The 17735-nt window shown below is 39.8% G+C and overlaps 2 protein-coding genes across 3 annotated transcripts; both read right to left on the reverse strand.

Annotated features, from left to right (window-relative positions):
- On the reverse strand, window positions 1–4011 carry LOC121390726 (caveolin-1-like). 2 transcript variants are annotated; one of them, XM_041522631.1, is made up of 2 exons: window positions 3798–4011; window positions 1–1021 (listed from the first exon to the last, which is right to left on the reverse strand). In XM_041522631.1, the coding sequence occupies exons 1-2, from the start codon at window positions 3867–3869 to the stop codon at window positions 689–691; spliced, it is 405 nt and encodes a 134-aa protein (XP_041378565.1). In that variant the 5' UTR covers window positions 3870–4011; the 3' UTR covers window positions 1–688. The 2 variants fall into 2 exon arrangements, with proteins under 2 accessions (XP_041378565.1, XP_041378570.1); XM_041522636.1 differs by lacking the exon at window positions 3798–4011 and adding an exon at window positions 2745–2987.
- A 5624-nt stretch (window positions 4012–9635) lies between these two features.
- LOC121390741 (caveolin-1-like) lies at window positions 9636–15934 on the reverse strand. The gene is made up of 2 exons (XM_041522647.1): window positions 15878–15934; window positions 9636–10231 (listed from the first exon to the last, which is right to left on the reverse strand). Exons 1-2 carry the CDS (start codon window positions 15932–15934, stop codon window positions 9899–9901), a joined length of 390 nt encoding a protein of 129 aa, XP_041378581.1. The 3' UTR covers window positions 9636–9898.
- Between the last annotated feature and the right edge of the window lie 1801 nt (window positions 15935–17735).

Below are 17735 nucleotides of genomic sequence, written 5' to 3' on the forward strand. Positions count from 1 at the left end.
TTTCAAAAATGCATGGTGTTTATTGTTACAAAATACAATAGTTAAATAAAATTAAAATATATCTACAACTGGTATTTTTTATATATGCGGACACTGATATTTTTTATATTTAGTGATTTTTTAAATGCACAAATACATTAAATTTCTGTCGTACTCTGTAACTGGATTTGCACAGATAAAAAATTAAATATAATAAGTATGCATGCATGTAATTGGTATTATTGTGTTGGTGATTTTAAGATTATCATTAAAGGTGAACGCTTTCTGTTAACACTTAAAACTCGCATTTAGTTTACATACTGTGGTTACAAATTATTCAAAAGTATGCACTTTTGTGAAAATTATCCCATTATAATTTTGTTAATGATTCCAAAATACTATATACAACCAAGGACATATCCATATCACAAGTGTCAAGGACGGATAACAATCGTAAATGCCAAGATTTGCTGAGAATATCAAAATATATCACAGATAAACCGAAATGTGAGTCATGTTAGTAACATCAGTGAACCAACTATTTCTTTACTGTTCTTCATGTACCAAGTCTAAGGTAACAAACGTTCTATCCCGCGACAAATACAAAACCAATCTGATAAATACTGAGACCATGATGATCCTATTTAAATGTATTTGTCTCTGACAGTATAAATATTTTTGTGGTCTTGGATATTTCTCTGTTCGTCTGTTACTTATTTTCTACCCGGATGTTGGCAAACATCATTCCCATAGCCTCGCAAACTGGAGCCAGACAGCAGTTGATGAGTGATCCGAAGAATTTCTGAGCGCAGCCTAAGTTGATCATGCAGACACGGAGACAGGGAGAGATCTGCCAGACGTGTTGGAAGGTGATTGCGGCGAACTCGCAGCCCCAGCAGAATGAGAGCGGGATGGCGCAGAGGAAGGTGAGCAGGAGGTAGCAGCAGTTCTTGGTGCACGTAAAGCACTTGTACGAGTTCCGCCAGACGCAGTCCGCGCTGTGGCCGCCTTCCGGTTCCCCGATTACATCCTCAAATAAGACCTGAAAGGAGATTTAAATAATGTATAGTATGCGAAACATACAGAGCGATGTCAGATTGTGTAAGGTATCAAGATCTGAAGTCTTACGTCCGTATCGATCTTCTTCTTCTTAATGGCGCATCTAAGACATCTTCGGTTGTAGTTGATAAGGCGTTATTCACCTTCAGAGAAAATACACATATGCTGCATTCGTTTAGGACAGGGGCGGGACGTAGCCGAGTGGTAAAGCGCTCGCACGATGCGCGGTTGGTCTGAGATCGATCCCCGTCGGTGGGCCCATTGAGCTATTTCTCATTCCAGCCAGTGCACCACGACTGGCATATTAAAGGCCGTGGTGTGTACTACTCTGTCTGTGGGATGGTGCATATAAAAGATCCGTTGCTGCTAATAGAAAAGAGTAGCCATGGAGTGTCGACATCGAGTTTCCTCTCTTAATATCTATGTGGTCCTTATACCATATGTCTGACGCCATATAACCGTCAATAAAATGTGTTGAGTGCGTCGTTAAATAAAACATTTCTTTCTTTCTTTTTTGTTCTGTGCGGCAGGCAAAGCTATTTAATAGCAGATAACTTTACAAGTGTATCATTAAGAGTGAAGCAAGGTCCAGTTCCACAAGAGTACCGTGTAACTAGCGAGCTGTGGGAGTCCTGAAACTTGTTCATAACTCGGTTATAATATAAACCAGCTCTGGTTACTCCCTCATAGTATCTACGGGATCAGGAACGTATTGTCGTCACTACAAATGGATCCGTCTGACAGGTTAAACATTATATCAACAGAATACTCGTGTGTTCTACCGCCCAGCCATCTCCCGCCCAAACATAATACTTGAGAGTAATAGTTAAGTAAATGACCTTCCTTTTATGGCATGTTAAACAGCTATAAGATTACACATCATAACCACTTCGTTGCTAGGTTACCGATTGCTTTCCACTCCATAATCTAGTACAGATAAAACAATTAGGTTAGTGTTTGCATGTTAAGTGGCCGCGGCTGGCCTTGTAGAAATTTTGAAACTAAGAATGTGAAGTAAAAATATATTCCTTAAAATTACAAATAAAAATAAAAATAAATTATACGCATGTATTTGAAATTAAAAAGTCCAATTTAATTTAATATAATATATATATATATATATATATATATATATATATATATATATATATATATATATATATTTGGATTTATTATCATTCGAATGTTCAAATACATTGTAGTTATAGACAACAATACAGATACAAAACTGATAACAAATTTCAACAATGATAATAACTAAATAAACATGATAGCAACAGAACCCTATCAACTACACTAAAATGACTGTAATAACGTAAAATACTATTTCAATGCATGTTATTGACTAATACTGCCAGTCTGTTTCCACTGCATAAACTGTATGTCTGTTTGAAACTGTTTCTCAATTAATAGCTTTACACCCGGCGTTTTCAGTTTAATAACTTAGATTAATGCTTCTCGTTATGGCCCTCAGCTATGTCTTTATTTGATTAGTCGACCCCGTATGCGGCTAAAACCTCTTAATTGTTTTAACAGAAGCATGTATTACAGGCTTTTTCATCACTAACTTTCAGCGAACGGTCTTTTTTTATGTTTCAAATTTTGCAGTTACAAAACTTTCGTTTGAATCACTCAAGTGTTTATACATTTTCCTTAATAAGATATTTGTTTCATGTTGTTTCACATCTTTTAAAACTGTTTTGTACCTTAACGTGGTCATTGAGGTTGTTGGGGTCCCGTTGATCCATATCCAAAGAATCGGCCATCTTCTAACTTGTTCCAGCAGCTTATCTAAATATCACAAATAAGGGATCTCCAGATTTCGAGATAATCCAAACTAAGTTTTGTGGAATACCAGATGCCCTGGGCTAGTCGACAACGTCTACTGGCGAATATCGGTGTGTCGTCTTTAAACACCTAGTCTCATAGTTACCTGTGTGTTTTCTTCCCATTGCCTAGCATCCGTAAAACAACCAGGTTGGTGCTCGCGTGACTACACTTCAAATCAAGCACTTGGATGTTCAACTTAAAGTCACGTGACAGTAAACAAACGGGCCACCTGTGGTATCTCGTGAGCCGACTTCTCGTTCAGTATCACTGCTTAAAACCAAGGCCAGTCTGTGATCTAAGCACTTTTAGCACTATGTCTACCACCTACACATTACAGGGTTCTAACAATGCATATTTTAAAAAGAATATTAAATACTTTTCAAGACTATTTAACATACATATATGAACGGTTATGTGCAACAAATTAAAAACATTCCATGCCCATGTCAGTATACTGTGCCTACGATACGTACCCAACTAGGGTCTACGAAGATGTTTCAAGAAGGGGTAACATTTACGTTAATATGGCTAATTAAAGAATTTCAGTTGAAGAATGTTTGTTACTGGAATCGAATTATGCCCGATGACATGGGATGGACAAGTTAACTGTATCTGCAGACGGGCGGGATATTATTAGTATGTGTACTACAATTAACCGACAATAGATTCTACCTTTCACACTCTTTGACATAATTTTAGTTGTATTGTAAATGCACATTTCTTCCTTATTTAGAAACCGTTTCTGTAGCAACAGCGAGTTTTTTCTCTCTTGTAATTTAAACCACGTGTTGCATTTGTCTTCGGGTAAACAATATACAAGGGTGATTGTATAACTGCATCTCGACAGATTGATTTTCTTCTTGATGGTGCATTGTGAAATATAAATAATTGATCAAAGTAATCAGGCCAACTCTTCGTGATGTACCTACCTTCAAGTGGTCGTTCAGATCGTTAGGGTCTCTCTTGATCAGGTCAATATCCATCTTTTCCTGTTGCGACATTTTGCGAATTTTCACTAAAACAGTCTGTGATAATGTCGTTTGTCTCAAGCGCTTTGTCTGTGAAGAGCACGACAATGGATGAGTGTACAAGCGATCTGCGTTTAAACCTTGATTAACTCGGAATACCGTTATGTTTTCGTGTCATCGCTTAGGAACACACCTCTCTCGCAAAGTAATCACCGACCTGTGCCGTGTCCCTATTATTTTACACGCCTTCAGTCACAGTGGTTTGGTCTCAAATGTCTCAACTTATCTTACATGGCTTTCAAATGTTTCGCTAGTCTACAAAATGAGAACACGAGTTGAAATAATAGCTGTTCAGTTTCACATTTGTATATTATTACCTGTAGTAATAAATCTTTAACATCAATGGTAAACAGAAAAAATGTTTGATTACCAAATTAAACAAAAGGACTTTATCGGTCTTAATAGTAGTTTTGCTGTAAATGACACATATTGCCCTTTATGATTAAATGTTCATTGAGGTATGTTGAAACAGATCAACAGACTGACATAAGAAATATAGTTGATTAAGTACATTTTCGTTTAATCACTCAACAAACACAGTTGTGTAAGTCATTGCCGAACGTGCAAGAGAGCATGCATGCGTGCACATACATAAACAAGAAACACACACACACACACACACACACACACACACGCACGCGCACACACACGCAGATACATACGCACAAACATATATGTACACAGTACACACACATACGTGGTAATCGCGCATTTACAGACAAATACGTGGATACAAACATACGTGTATGTGAGCGCGTGTACGCGCAAACACACATACGCATTTACAAAACAGGCGCTGATACATACACATAATATGCTCTGGATATGGGTCATTTTGTCTGGACATGGTGGACGTAGTTGAACAACTTTCCTGAGTGATTATAATTCTACCTCCAGTTCTAATATAAAACTGCCCTGAATTCCAATACTGATTTGAACTGTTAACAAAAACTGCATTGAATTGTTTTACTGACATGTATATCAACTGTAATACAAACTGTCCTCATTTGTAATACTGATGTTTACTGGAAAATGTTTACTAGAAATGTGATTAAAAAACAGCCCTTAACTGTAATGTTGACTTAAATTTTGAAAAAAAATATATATAATACAAACTGTCCTGAATTGTAATACTGACATACAACAGCTCTCAATTGTAATGTTGACTAGAACTGTGATTAAAAAACAGCCCTCAACTGTAATGTTTACTAGAATTGTGATTAAAAAACAGCCCTCAACTGTAATGTTTACTAGAACTGTGATTAAAAAAACAGCCCTCAACTGTAATGTTTACTAGAATTGTGATTAAAAAACAGCCCTCAACTGTAATGTTGACTTGTCCTGTGATAAAAACTGCACTCAGTTGAGCGCTCGCTTGAGGTGCTTGCGTCGCAGGATCGAACCACCTCGGTGGATCCATTCAACTGATTGAGTTTTTTCTCATTCCACCCAGTGTACCACAACTGGTCAAAGGCTGTGGTATGTGATTTCCTGTCTGTAGGAAAGTGCATATAAAATATCCCTTGCAGCATTAGGGAAAATGTAGCGTGTCAGGCTGTATGAGACTTACGGCGATGCCCTTCTGATACACTATTACTCTCTGTCTGATTTAAAACGGAGTTAAAGGTACTGTCCAGAGTTTGCTTCCATTGTAACACGTTTACGACTACCACAGACTTTATGGTGACTATAGTTACATATTCAAGATATTTTCTTCTTTACAATATCAGTGTCTGTATAAACAAGATGTTTGTTGTCCTAAACTTTGTAGTAGGTCAAACCGGATTTTACCTCCCAAAATATGAATAATTTCGTACCTACGATTTTTGTTTTTAATAACAACTACGTACATAAGCACACGACCACACACACAGAGATACTGGTATTTTAAACAAGGACATGTATTTAATATGTAGTTTTAGTCGCCAAAAAAACTTTGTAAGTCTGAAACATGTTACAATGTCTGCAAACTCAAACAAAATTTCTAAAATTAAATGTATTTATGGATATATATGCTGCCAGACCATGTGAAATATTTACAGGCATTTCGTGACTTGTACCATAATTATTTACAGCCATACATGCGCCATGCTTTCAAACTCGTCGCCGATATCCACGTATTATGCTGTTTTGTGAAAAATGTGCCATTGTTTGTAACCGTTTACTAAGTCCGTGGTAAATGTGTTTGTATTGTTCGTGCCATGGGTTTAACAGTGTGCCAACTGGGTTTAAGTTCATGATTACATCGGTGGTACCCCTGAAGAGTTAAATCAATTGTACACTGGCCAGATTGTATTTAGGTTTCATAAATTATGTTTTAAATTGCATGTGCCTTGCCATCGTTCCCAATGGCATGCTAGTTTTACATTTATGTGATAAATAAAGAAAAAAAACCCCTAATATTCATGGATATCTTTCTTATTTTCCTTGGGTATTTTATTTGTTTTAGCGACTTGTCCTGCTCTTTATATTGATGAATATGAAGCCCTTTCTGTAAAGTAAATGTTTGACATGAAATTGATACTGAGTAAATATTATGGGACGTGAGATGACAGCTTAATTTTTATAGTAGTGTGTTTAGAAAAAGAAACAAGCCACTTGTATGTATAATAATAGTAGAGTTTTACACGGCGAAACCAACTTTAACTCTGCTTGTTGAGATTTCAATTCATGGCCAATCTTTTGTTGTTCTTGATGTGTTACACACTGACAGGGAATGCTAACATAACGCTACAACTATTGACAATTAGACAAATCATTAAGAAATGAAATACACATAATTAACTCCGTTTTTCTGTGATATCTAATGTAAAATACCTGGTAGGCTATCCATTTAATTATATGTCACTCTGTCTCTTATGCATATACTAGTATGTCTGAACATTTGTCTGTCTGTCTCACGAAATAACTTGTATGATCGATCAAATGTAAGATATAGCGCTGGTTGGGAATGCGTCATGTTATAACGGTTTTTATTACATGCCATTTAATCTTACTATAGTAATAAAAACAATTCTGACCACGTGCAATAAAACAATATTATATTGAACATATGTGTGATGCAGACTCTCGCGTGCGTAGTACATGTTAACCTGAATGACGCCATGTCCCTAACCAGGAATGACGTTATGTTCCTATCCTGGACGCTTAGCGTTCCATCAATTCCATAAAATTCAGCCAACTTTCCAGACGAAGTAAATTGTGTTGTTTAATTAAACTTTTGTTAATCATAATATAGAAAGGCGTATGTAATAAATACAGAACCACATACCAGTCGTTTTGTCATGTTATTTATTGCACTCGCTTATAGTGCACAAGATTTATACCACTCGATCGCTACGCGGTCTCGTGATATAATATTATTGCGTACTATAAACTCATGCAATAAATAACATGACAAAACAATTGGTAAGTGGTTCTGTCTATGTCTCTCAAATTGTCTGCGACTAACTTTTTAGTTCTCAAGGTAAACTCGATCAAACTTGTAACATAGTGTTTGTGGAACAACTTGATCTTTACTGCTGCGTTAACAAGCACAGAATTGTTTTATTTCTTGTGTTTGGTGGTTATTCTTTTGTTTTTATTCATGTTTTGTTGTTAGTATTGACTGGATGCTTTACTAAAAAGCATATTTATTTATTTTGGGTGGGTTGTGGAAAGTTTTAAATTTCAGTGTAGCTTAACTATTGTGAAATGAGTTTAACCAAATTCGACTGTAAACTGGTATGTGGTCGTTCACAGCTATTTCAGTGAAATGTTAGTACTGAAGATTGAAGTATTAAATCATTCAAAACGATAAATGTTTTACGACCATTAACCACATTGTTGAGTACATTTAATTGAACTGGTCCTTCAAGGGGTCAATTTATTGTTGTACAAGCTCTGCCCCCACGCTCACGCCACTCCGCCCTACACACACTGAACCTTGCCCCACACTCACGGCAGTCCGCCCTACACACACTGAACCTTGCCCCACACTCACGCCAGTCCGCCCTATACACACTGAACCTCGCCCCCCCCCCCCCCCACACACACACACACACGGCAGTCCACCCTACACACACTGAACCTTGCCCCCACACTCACGGCAGTCCGCCCTACATACACTGAACCTTGCCCCCACACTGACGGCAGTCCGCCCTACACACAATGAACCTTGCCCCCCCCCCCCCCCACACACACACACTCACGCCAGTCCACCCTACACACACTGAACCTTGCCCCCACACTCACAGCAGTCCGCCCTACATACACTGAACCTTGCCCCCACACTGACGCCAGTCCATCCTACACACAATGAACCTTGCCCCCACACTCACGGCAGTCCGCCCTACATACACTGAACCTTGCCCCCACACTGACGGCAGTCCGCCCTACACACAATGAACCTTGCCCCCCCCCCCCCACACACACACACTCACGCCAGTCCACCCTACACACACTGAACCTTGCCCCCACACTGACGGCAGTCCGCCCTACATACACTGAACCTTGCCCCCACACTCACGGCAGTCCGCCCTACACACAATGAACCTTGCCCCCACACTCACGGCAGTCCGCCCTACATACACTGAACCTTGCCCCCACACTCACGGCAGTCCGCCCTACACACAATGAACCTTGCCCCCACACTGACGGCAGTCCGCCCTACACACAATGAACCTTGCCCCCACACTCACGGCAGTCCGCCCTATATACACTGAACCTTGCCCCCACACTCACGGCAGTCCGCCCTACACACAATGAACCTTGCCCCCACACTCACGGCAGTCCACCCTACACACAATGAACCTTGCCCCCACATTCACGGCAGTCCGCCCTACATACACTGAACCTTGCCCCCACACTCACGGCAGTCCGCCCTACATACACTGAACCTTGCCCCCACACTCACGGCAGTCCGCCCTACATACACTGAACCTTGCCCCCACACTCACGGCAGTCCGGCCTACACACAATGAACCTTGTCCCCACACTCACGACAGTCCACCCTACACACAATGAACCTTGCCCCCACACTCACGACAGTCCACCCTACACACACTGAATCTTTCCCCACACTCACGGCAGTCCGCCCTACACACACTGAACCTTGCCCCCACACTCACGCCAGTCCGCCCTACACACACTTGCCCCCACACTCACGCCAGCCCGCCCTACACACACTAGCCCCCACACTCAAGCCAGCCCGCCCTACACACACTTGCCCCTACACTCACGCCAGCCCGCCTTACATTCTCACGCAAACTTTATAACATTGCAACTTCCCAACATTAATTTCCCAATCTCCAGTTACTAAACCGCCAATTAGCAGGTAGACGATCTTTGGCAGGTCTTTGTGTTTGAGTGTGTCTTAAATAGTCCAGCTATACACGTTTCATCATATTATACAGGATAACTTCGTTGATAACTGTATTTCAAAGTTATATGTTTATACACTAGAACGCATGGTTACGGATATCTTGGTTTACAGAAAGCAAATCTAGCTCGACATGGTACATGTAGTTTATAAATTTGAAAATGTATCGGTCCATAATAAGTTTTAAATTCCTTTTTTAAATTATCCATAAATGTTTATCCTCACCTGCACCCATCCCCACCCCCACCCTCACCCACCCCTTTATTTTCCCGAACTATATGAACACTCAATACACCTCAAATGTTTTACCAGCCTTGCCAGGTCCTGTGTGTTAGAATAGGTACTGGTTTTACACCTATAATTAGAACCAGAAACATCCATTTAATCAAAACATTTATTTACTGGTTTTATTCGCAAATTCACTGTATATACATAGCTATTGATGTTAATATTTACACAAATTTGTGCATGTTTGCGGATTAGATCTTTCCTCACAAAATAGGATTTCTTTTGAGACTTCGTGAAATTGAGAAGTTTGGTAATGTCACCAGATATTAAAACTAAAACCTCGATTGTCCAGTTTAGACATAGCTTTACTTGTGGAGAGTCAATGTCGTGACGAGAGACCCAAAGAGCGCTTAAACTACTTGTTTTCAACTCGAATATGGCTGAAACATAGTCCGCAGGCTTCACATACTGGCGCCAGGCAGCAGTTGATGCACGAGCCGAAGAACTTTTGTGCGCATCCGAGGTTGATAGACCAGATTCTGAGGCATGGCGTTATTTGCCAGACGTGTTGGAAGGTTACCATGGCGAACTCGCAGCCCCAGCAGAAGGCGAGGGGGATGCCGCAGAGGAAGGTGAGCAGCATGTAGCAGCAGTTCTTGGTGCACGTGAAGCACTTGTACGAGTTCCGCCAGACGCAGTCCGCGCTATGAGCCGCGTCCGGCTCGCCGATGACGTCTTCAAACAACACCTACAACAGAGAGACGCTATCAGACATCACCTACACAAGAGAATCGCAATAAAACATCACCTACAACAGAGAGATGCTATCATACATCACATACAACAGAGAGACGCTATCAGACAAACCTACACAAGAAAGTCGCAATCAAACATCACCTACACAAGAGATTCGCAATCAAACATCACCTACACAAGATAATCGCAATAAAACATCACACACAACAGAGAGACGCAATCAAACATCACATACAACAGAGAGACGCAATCAAACATCACCTACAACAGAGAGGCTCAGTCAAACATCACCTACAACAGAGAGGCGCAATAAAAACATCATCTACAACAGAGAGGCGCAATCAAACATCACCTACAACAGAGAGGCGCAGTCAAACATCACCTACAACAGAGAGGCTCAGTCAAACATCACCTACAACAGAGAGGCGCAATCAAACATCACATACAACAGAGAGACGCTATCAGACATCACCTACACAAGACATTCGCAATCAAACATCACCTACACAAGAGAATCGCAATAAAACATCACCTACAACAGAGAGGCGCAATCAAACAACACATACAACAGAGAGACGCTATCAGACATCACCTACACAAGAGAATCGCAATAAAACATCACCTACAACAGAGAGATGCTATCATACATCACATACAACAGAGAGACGCTATCAGACAAACCTACACAAGAAAGTCGCAATCAAACATCACCTACACAAGAGATTCGCAATCAAACATCACCTACACAAGATAATCGCAATACAACATCACACACAACAGAGAGACGCAATCAAACATCACATACAACAGAGAGACGCAATCAAACATCACCTACAACAGAGGCTCAGTCAAACATCCCCTATAACAGAGAGGCGCAATTAAACATCATCTACAACAGAGAGGCGCAATCAAACATCACCTACAACAGAGAGGCTCAGTCAAACATCACCTACAACAGAGAGGCTCAGTCAAACATCACCTACAACAGAGAGGCTCAGTCAAACATCACCTACAACAGAGAGGCTCAGTCAAACATCACCTACAACAGAGAGGCTCAGTCAAACATCACCTACAACAGAGAGGCGCAGTCAAACATCACCTACAACAGAGAGGCTCAGTCAAACATCACCTACAACAGAGAGGCGCAGTCAAACATCATCTACAACAGAGAGGCGCAGTCAAACATCACCTACACCAGAGAGGCGCAGTTAAACATCACCTACAACAGAGAGGCGCAGTCAAACATCACCTACAACAGAGTCGCAATCAGTGCAAGGCAGCAGTAGAATCATACTAGAAATTAGTATTCTTTGAATATTCGGAAAAATAATGTTATTTTCATTATACAAATCGGGCAAAGCTGATAACCAAGCTTCATCCTTTGAAAACATTTACTGTCCAGGCAAATTGCATGTAACTGCCATAATACCACTGATTAATCGATTAGACTTTTAATTAAGATAAAACTATCAAACTGACGAATTACGTCATCGGCGTATAGCAATTTTATTTACGCACTGACCTTGCCAGGTCCTTATAATCACATGATCATTAACTGGAACCGTACCAGTTACATTTCCAGACCGACGCTTTTCTTCTAAACCGTCTTTATCTGATCTGGGGTTGTTTTTGTTTTTTTGTCTCCCTCGACACTGTACTTAAATTTCTTCCATATGATACTTTAGGCTGGTAGTTTACGTTGCAACGTTTGATATATCTAAGGGGGAAAGGACAAACCAGTCATGTGTGTGAGTCAACGTAATGAAAACACTGACGTCAAGTATCAGCTGGACTCCTAATTCGGTTATATCATGCAATAAAATAGCACGTATGACTGCCAGTAACTGAGTAGAAACGGTTGATGCGGGAGGGAGATCGAGGAGAGACAGTATTTTGTGTTTAATGTTTCACTATCAGACATTACCACTTTAAGTCTCAGCTTAGTGCGTGACGGAAAACTTCCAACATTGCATTCTGAACGACTAAACCGTTATCCGCGATGAATACCATATTTCTGCACATGGGCGTGTGGTCGAGTCGAATGGCCACCCCGAGGAGATCCTTTACTAGACAATACACCCTTCTTGCATCGACACAAAGAGGACTGCCACTCCCAGACTAGATTATTAAATCAAACTAGCACAGGACAGAGCTCATTGGAATAAGTACAGCTGTGATGACATGCAAACAGATTTGTACTTGTCCTTTCCAAAGACTGGCCTTTGATTTAACTGCCCTAAAAGTCATATAAAAGATACATTTCAGTCTTTAATAGATTAAACAATCCGTTATTTTTCGTGTGTATATTTTTATTTCTCAGCTCTCAAATACAATATTATATGATTGCTATGGTAACGTGCACAAATTATAATATATATAATTTGTGCACGTTAGTATAGCAATCATATAATATAATGTTTGAGCTGAGAAATATCATCATTTGTGCACGTTACCATAGCAATCATATAATTTTATGTTTGAGAGCTGGGAAATAAAAATAACTTTGTTTGTAGAAAAATCTTTTAATTACTCAAACACTAGATATAAAACATTGACATTGTAGACATTGTGACATTGTACATTTTAAACTATGGAACAGACTGAACCATACTAGATCCTACACGGCTGGGTGTGACATTGTACATTTTAAACTATGGAACAGACTGAACCATACTAGATCCTACACGGCTGGGTGTGACATTGTACATTTTAAACTATGGAACAGACTGAACCATACTAGATCCTACACGGCTGGGTGTGACATTGTACATTTTAAGCTATGGAACAGACTGAACCATACTAGATCCTACACGGCTGGGTGTGACATTGTACATTTTAAACTATGGAACAGACTGAACCATACTAGATCCTACACGGCTGGATGTGACATGTACATATTTAAATTACAAAAAAAAACTATAGGTGTCGTTGACAATTATTATTTTCACAAATTTACATACCGTACTCCTTCTAGTACCCCCTCCTTACCATCTTTTAAAATGAGTACATCAAAATGTGTATTTTTAAGGAATATTTTATCAAAATATTTTATTTCAAAAGCGTACGTTAGTATCAACCCCTGAGCACACTCCGAACATACACGTACATTGTGTAGGCTCGTGACAATATTGATCCTTGTGGACGGCCACTTAATATGTTATGTAGCAGAGTTTTTATTTCGATTTGTTTAATTCTAAAATTTAATAGGGACAGTAATCATTTCTATTTTATACTTTTTTATAGAAAGGTGGTATAGAGGTTAAACCTCATTTTAACGCTGGTAGGTGCAGGGTTAGCCTCCTAGTACCGGCTACAGAGTGGGTTTGGGTTTTGGGTGCGAGTGCGAATAATTTTAACATGCTCATATACCACTAGAGTTTTGAGCATGTCCGTCCCGGGGCCTGTCTCTGGATAGCCAGTGACTTACTCCGGGACAGAACAAAATTAAGGGGATAATTTTGAAATTTACATCCAAAAATTAAATAGTGGGCCTTTAAAATTTTGATGCGCATCTCTAATTAATATAATTAATAAAGAAAATTCTACTCATTAAATTTGGTCGCTAGATTAGATCGGGCGGTCAAAAAGAAATTAGATAGATAGATAGATAAATAGATAACACACCTGATTTGGGTTGGGGGGGGGGGTGGAGGGTGAAAATGGACAGAATTTCGAAAATAGCAAATAGTAAAAGAAATTAGTAGGATTAAAATTAGAAAGAAAAATGTTACAAGTCAAAAATAATTGAATTGACTGCTCGGCCGAATATTTATATAATTTGGAGCATTTTAGAAGGACAGTCCAAAAATAAATAAGAGAAAGAAGAGAGGATCGGACTATTTAATAATATTTTTTTCAAAAGGAAGTAATTTCGACATAACATTTTGAACGAAGGTCTAAAAGTTTAAAGTCCGATCTATATGGTCCGGGCCACGGGGGGAGGGTAAGTTTGAGGTGAGCGGCATTTGGAATACGAATTTAGTAGTTAGGTCAAAGACCGAAGACCAAAATGTGCTACAAAAATTTAAGTCCAAACAATAAAATTAGAGTGCTCGACCGAAAAGGTTTTAAGGTGATTTGAGCAATTTAGACGGGCTGCCAAAATAAACTGCGTCGGACTGTTTACAACAGCAACAACAAAAAAAACAAAAACAACAACATGAAATTTTGAACTGCGGCCAAAAATGTTTTTAAATTCCATTGGGTTTTTGGGGATGGGGCTTATTGAGCAGGGGAATAACACTACAAATTCTGACTGATAAGTGATACATAATCACTACTGGTGCGTGGTATTATGCCATCGGTTTTAAGGTTCGTAGAAACTAAGTTCATGTCCCAACTGATAGCGAGTGTTAACCGACTTCTCTAGTGTGTATTCCACCAAATCAAATCACACACACACAACAACAGTTGCATATGTGGCTAAAACTGCTATAAAAGCGTTTCAATGAACATGTATCTCTGCTCAATGTAGAGTCGAATGGGCATTTGGCAAAACAGTGGTTGATTCCATGATTCTCTATCTAGTGTCTCGCCTGTAGGAGGTCAGCCATTCCAGAGGAGATCCTTTACTATCTCAATGCAGAGTCGAATGGGTGTTTGGTCCAGGAGATCCATTACTAGACAATACATCCTTCTTGCAGCGACACAGATTAGTTTATTAAATCAAAGTAGCACAAGACAGCGTAATATATTGGATGTATACTACCACCTTTCTTAAAGTAATTAACACAACTCAGACATAACGGGGAGCGTCTGTCACTACCTTGGTTTCGCACACACACACACACACACACACACACACACACACACACACACACACGCGCGCGCCACGCACACACGCACACCACACGCACGCACACACACACACACACACAAATTAGTCCATGTTTAGTAGGACCCTGCACATGTTTCAATCTGTAGTAAATGGTACACTGGCTAGTTTAAATTACAGAAATTTACTGACCAGTCGAAATAATATTTTATAACAACAAACTCACATGTATGTCCAATGGCAGGATTGGTAGCGTTAACTGTGAAATCAAAAGTCATCTCGAACTTTGACCCGGTGCATAAGCGTACGGGCTCCCATTTTTGTATGGGTGGGGGGTGGTGGGGGGCAGGTGGATTTTTGCCCTAATTCGACAAAAATACCCGAATCTATTATAACAACATTTATTTGTCTTAGCAATACTACCAAACAGCTAAATAGGGTTGCAAACGAATCACTATGCATTTTTACATGGAATATAACCAATATTGTGGGTAGCATGATGGAAATATATGGCGAAAAGGGGTTAGGTCAGCTCATTGCCCGAATTTGATGATTTGCTCCAGCACTCGCGCCCCCTGTCTCGTACGCTTATGACCCGGTGAGATGCTAAGTGGCCTAACACTAATCGCAAACCATTAAACTCTGACCAAGATAGCTGAGGACAGTGTCAGCGTACTTGAAACCCGAACTGTTATATGCACTGAATTATATTAGCCAATATAATAATCTTTCTGCTACTTCAAAAATGTATGCTTTTCATTTTGAGAGAACAAAATAATGACATATATGATATCATGTTATAATTTTAGTAAATCTCACTTTTAATAGAGTTTATCTTTTCAGTTAAATTAAAAAATAACCCACCTTCACATGATCGTTAAGATCATTGGGATCTCGGTTATCCATGTCCAAGTCTGCCATTTTGAATTGATGTTACTTCTGGCTCATATGTGACCAAATGAACAATTTCATCAGGTGCATAAATATTTAAATCTTCGTTCCTTGGATACCCAGACTGCTATCCAAAGCATACTGGTTGCAAACAACTGTGTTACTAAAAGCTGTTTGTAAGAAGGGAGTTGAGGTATATGGACATAATGATGAGAAACGTTAACTGGGCAACGGCATGCTAAGGCCATCTGTAAATAAATGTAATGGAGACGAACTAGTCGATGTTTGATCAAGTACACTGGTATAATTATAGTTCTTATATACGGCACTTGAGTTAGAGTGGGTGGGGTTTGGTGGACAAATGGAGACATTGATTAATATTTTCAGGGGGTTTTGTTGTTGTTTTCATCAAGATTACAGAGAAACAGTCTTGAATTCGTGTGATATTGGAGCTGTATTTAATACATTGAATAATGTTAGCTCATAATAATCATACCGTGACAAATACATTGTAAAGCATTTATATGTTGTACAAAATATCTCAGTAAATAATTATAATGATAATTTATTTATTTAACTAAAAAGACTGAAGTTAAACGTTTGGCCATTTTTAATAATGAAACAATACAAAATAACAAGGGTGACAGCAACACAATTATTTGTTTTTTAGTGGTTCAGATGGTATGAAATAGTAAACGTGACTGTTAATTTCTCAAATGGATGCTGTTCTTTTAGACACAGACACGTGCACATGTATTAGTGAGGCGCATGCGCCAACGTTATGGCTAGACTACTGTTTGGCTACTACAGCTGCACACAATGCAATAACGTATATGAATATACTACATGACATTGCGCCATGGGATCATCAGCCATTACAATCAATGTGAACGGTTTGACCAAATGCAATATGGCCAAAAATGGTAAACTGGTCAAAAGTTACTACTCATGATATAAAAAAAAGTATAGAGCTGAGTCAGATATTTCCTTGTCTCAAATTTATATTCCTAATGAAAGAAATGTTTTATTTAACGACGCTCTCAACACATTTTATTTACGGTTATATGGCGTCAGACATATGGTTAAGGACCACACAGATTTTGAGAGGAAACCCGCTGTCGCCACTACATGGACTACTCTTTCCGATTAGCAGCAAGGGATCTTTTATTTGCGCTTCCCACAGGCAGGATAGCACAAACCATGGCCTTTGTTGAACCAGTTATGGATCACTGGTCGGTGCAAGTGGTTTACACCTACCCATTGAGCCTTGCGGAGCACTCACTCAGGGTTTGGAGTCGGTATCTGGATTAAACATCCCATGCCTCGACTGGGATCCGAACCCAGTACCTACCAGCCTGTAGACCGATGGCCTAACCACGACGCCACCGAGGCCGGTATATATATTCCTAATGAAAAAAAGTTTGTTTTATTTAACGACGCCACTAGAGCACATTGATTTTTAATCTTATCATCGGCTATTGGACGTCAAACATATGGTCATTCTGACACTGTTTTTAGAGGAAACCCGCTGTCGCCACATAGGCTACTCTTCTTTACGACAGGCAGCAAGGGATCTTTTATTTGCGCTTCCCACAGGCAGGATAGCACAAACCATGGCCTTTGTTGAACCAGTTATGGATCACTGGTCGGTGCAAGTGGTTTACACCTACCCATTGAGCCTTGCGGAGCACTCACTCAGGGTTTGGAGTCGGTATCTGGATTAAAAATCCCATGCCTCGACTGGGATCCGAACCCAGTACCTACCAGCCTGTAGACCGATGGCCTGCCACGACGCCACCGAGGCCGGTATATATTCCTAATGATGCAATTG

This window comes from Gigantopelta aegis, chromosome 3 (assembly GCF_016097555.1).
Source record: "Gigantopelta aegis isolate Gae_Host chromosome 3, Gae_host_genome, whole genome shotgun sequence".
Classification (NCBI taxonomy): domain Eukaryota; kingdom Metazoa; phylum Mollusca; class Gastropoda; order Neomphalida; family Peltospiridae; genus Gigantopelta; species Gigantopelta aegis.

Excerpts from the sequence above, each read along its gene's own strand:
- LOC121390741 (XM_041522647.1), bottom strand. The coding sequence starts at position 15,934 with ATGGCAGACTTGGACATGGATAACCGAGATCCCAATGATCTTAACGAT. Across the intron at positions 10,232-15,877 it reads ATCTTAACGATCATGTGAAG|GTGTTGTTTGAAGACGTCAT; the intron begins GTGGGTTATTTT and ends TCTCTGTTGTAG.
- LOC121390726 (XM_041522631.1), bottom strand. The coding sequence starts at position 3,869 with ATGTCGCAACAGGAAAAGATGGATATTGACCTGATCAAGAGAGACCCT. Across the intron at positions 1,022-3,797 it reads ATCTGAACGACCACTTGAAG|GTCTTATTTGAGGATGTAAT; the intron begins GTAGGTACATCA and ends ATCTCCTTTCAG.